At 45.8% G+C, this 2,864-nt stretch overlaps 1 protein-coding gene across 1 annotated transcript; it reads right to left on the reverse strand.

The window, feature by feature from the left end:
- Positions 1 to 1,084: 1,084 nt before the first annotated feature.
- LOC137617476 (uncharacterized) lies at positions 1,085 to 1,903 on the reverse strand. Its single transcript, XM_068347497.1, has 2 exons — positions 1,693 to 1,903; positions 1,085 to 1,617 (listed from the first exon to the last, which is right to left on the reverse strand). Exons 1-2 carry the CDS (start codon positions 1,901 to 1,903, stop codon positions 1,085 to 1,087), a joined length of 744 nt encoding a protein of 247 aa, XP_068203598.1.
- Positions 1,904 to 2,864: the final 961 nt, after the last annotated feature.

The following is a 2,864-nucleotide window of genomic DNA, read 5'->3' on the forward strand; positions in this document are numbered from 1 at the left end:
CACAATGTACAGATTAATAGCAGTGTATATACACTCCATACTGAATTCCTTCAAAATTCCACATTATATTCTAGTATCTCTACTTCTACTTTCCGCTCTATCTAATCCTGTATAGATATTTAGAGCTTTAATGATTGCTTATATATTTCTCAACATTTCTCATAGAATCAGGGAGATATGCTAATCCGGACTCCATTGTTTTAAAAAGAAAAAAAAATTTCCTCCAATTTCAGGAAGTAAAAAAAAAAATCAGAAGAAAATGCTCTCATCAATTAAGTCCTAAGCCTGCAATTGAAGTGTTATCACCAAGATTAGTCGATTATCATAAATATCACAAATACAATAATAAATTTCTGGATATCGCAGAGACTTGCACTTCTGAACTAAGAAACAATACATTATTCTATATTTAGTGTAAATTATAAGAACTTGAAAAAGGAATTAATGCAACAGTGACGTTAGAAATTTAATATTGTGTACAAATATATAAAATATTTTTCAAAATAATATTTTTACATAGTATATGTGGTTTCTCTTCAAAATGATATTTGACAATATATCCATTGTTATTATTATTATTATTATTATTATTATTATTATTATTATTATTATTATTATTATTATTGTTATTATTATTATTATTACTAGTTATGCTATAACCATAGTTGGAAAATGAAGATTCTATTGTAAGGACAGTGAGATGAGCTATTACTAACAACAACTGACGGTTTATTCAAACAGGTGCGAGAATATAATACAAGGTGCGGACGGCAATATAGCATGCGCGCTGGCGCCAATCTGGCTTGAACCAACCAGCACAAAAACGTGTGTTTTTTTACACGTACAAATACTTGAAATACAAGTCAGTAGAAATATGTAGCGAAATGATAAATACATGAAATTGTAGCTCTGAGGAGGCCGAACAAATATATACAGTTAGCCATAGTGTGGCGAAAGGAGACTTTAAATGAAATGGAGAATTCAATGAGAATGCTGGACGACGGAGGGAGCGATGACCTTACAAGGACACCGGGGCCCCCCCCCCCCCCCCCAAGACATCAGGCGGGGTAGAAGGCTGATGAGGCTAGTCTTCATATCGTTTCGGGCGTCGAAGGGTTCCTCTTGTTCTTGAACGAAGGGACGTGTCGGAGGTCTGCATATGGATCGCTACCTCTTGTCGTCGTTTGTTGCTTTTCTTCTCATTGGGCGGCATGTTTTGAGGCGGCACTCTGGATCTGCCAGGCCCAACGGAGGCAGTGTTGCTTCCTTCGAAAAACGCCAGTTTCACATGGTTTATTGAGACCCAGTCCTCTTGGCCATGCACGTCGAGAAGGAAGGCTTTCGTCATTTTCTTGATTACTCGGTAGGGGCCTCGATAGGGTCTGGTTAGCGGCTGTCGATATGCGTCGACACGGACGAAAACATACCCGCAGTCGTCGAGGCTCCTCGGCTTGAAATGCTTAGTTCTGTCCCGGTAAGTATTAAGACATGTCCTGAACTTCCTGGCGATGTCCCTAAGATGATCCAGCTGCGTGTCATCGGTTGATGTGGGAAAGAATTTGCCGGGAACTGCGAGAGCTTCTCCGTAAACCCTTTCAGCGGGTGATGGCTCGCCATCTGCGCGAGGAGCGGGTCAAAGGCCGAGAACTACCCAAGGAAGTCGTGATTTCAGTCCTCGTCGGTGCAGCTCACCATCACGGACGCCTTGAGGGCGCGATGAGTTCGTTTCGACCATGCGGTTTGCTGCGGGGTTGTATGCCGTGGTGCTGTGGAGTGTCGTTCCCATCAGGTTTGCCAGAGCGAGCCATATCTCTGACAGGAAAGCTGGGCCTCTGTCCCGTTGTGATGTCGTCAGGAAAGCCAAATCTGCCCACCCCAGGTCGACAAAAGGGCTTCGGCACATGCTTGGGTTGTAGCTTTGGTCATCGGTGATGCTTCCAACCACCTCGTAGAGTGATCGATGATTGTCAGCAGGGTAGCGAGCAGATCCCAAAGACGGCAAAGGTCCCAAGACGTCGATGTGAATGTGACTGAAACGTCTTTTCGGTTGGGGAAAATCGCCTATCCCCGATTCGGTGTGACAGCTGATCTTGCTCGTCTGGCAATTGATGCATGTCTTCGCTCATTCCCGGGCGTCCTTTTTGATCCCTGGCCAGATGAACTTTTCAGACAGGAAGCGAGCAGTGGTGCGTCCCGAGGGGTGTGAAAGTCCATGGATGAGGTCGAATATTTTTCTTCTGTAGGAAGCCGGAATCCAGGGACGTGGGCGGCTGGAGCTGGTGTCGCAAAGGATAATCACTCCTGCCGGCCCGAGGAGAATTGCTGTTATCTTAAGCGCAGATGGCCCCATCAGGTGATCCTGTGCCTCTTGGTCGGTGCGCTGTACGGATGCGAGATAGGCGTTGTCAATTCCCAGGTGGATTGCATCGATTTTAATCCTTGAAAGGGCATCTGCGACTGGGTTTTTCTTTCTAGGAACGTAACTTATGGTGCACCCGAATTCGGGGGATTACTGCAAGATGACGTTGTTGTCGGGAGGACCATGCGTCTGTCGATTTTGTGAAGGCGTGTACAAGGGGTTGATGGTCCGTCACGATGGTGAAGGGTTGCCCTCCATGATGTTCCAGAAGTGGCGGACGGTGAGGTAGACGGCGAGGAGCTCCCTGTCAAAGGTGCTGTATCTTGTTTCGGCGGGTTTCAATTTTCGCTGAAGAATGCCAATGGTTGAGGAGAACCATCGACGAGTTTGTCCCAGCAGAGCCCCACAGGCGACGTTGCTGGCGTCGGTCGTCAGTCGCAGAGGGGAGTTGTCATCGAAGTAAGCCAGGGTGTCCTTTGTCTGGGCGAATGCGTGTTGTTGTGGG

Source organism: Palaemon carinicauda, chromosome 23 (genome assembly GCF_036898095.1).
Source record: "Palaemon carinicauda isolate YSFRI2023 chromosome 23, ASM3689809v2, whole genome shotgun sequence".
Taxonomy (NCBI): domain Eukaryota; kingdom Metazoa; phylum Arthropoda; class Malacostraca; order Decapoda; family Palaemonidae; genus Palaemon; species Palaemon carinicauda.

Coding starts and splice junctions, on each gene's coding strand:
- LOC137617476 (XM_068347497.1), bottom strand. CDS start 1,903: ATGTGCCGAAGCCCTTTTGTCGACCTGGGGTGGGCAGATTTGGCTTTC. Junction 1,618..1,692: donor CCCTCAAGGCGTCCGTGATG/GTGAGCTGCACC, acceptor CTCCTCGCGCAG/ATGGCGAGCCATCACCCGCT.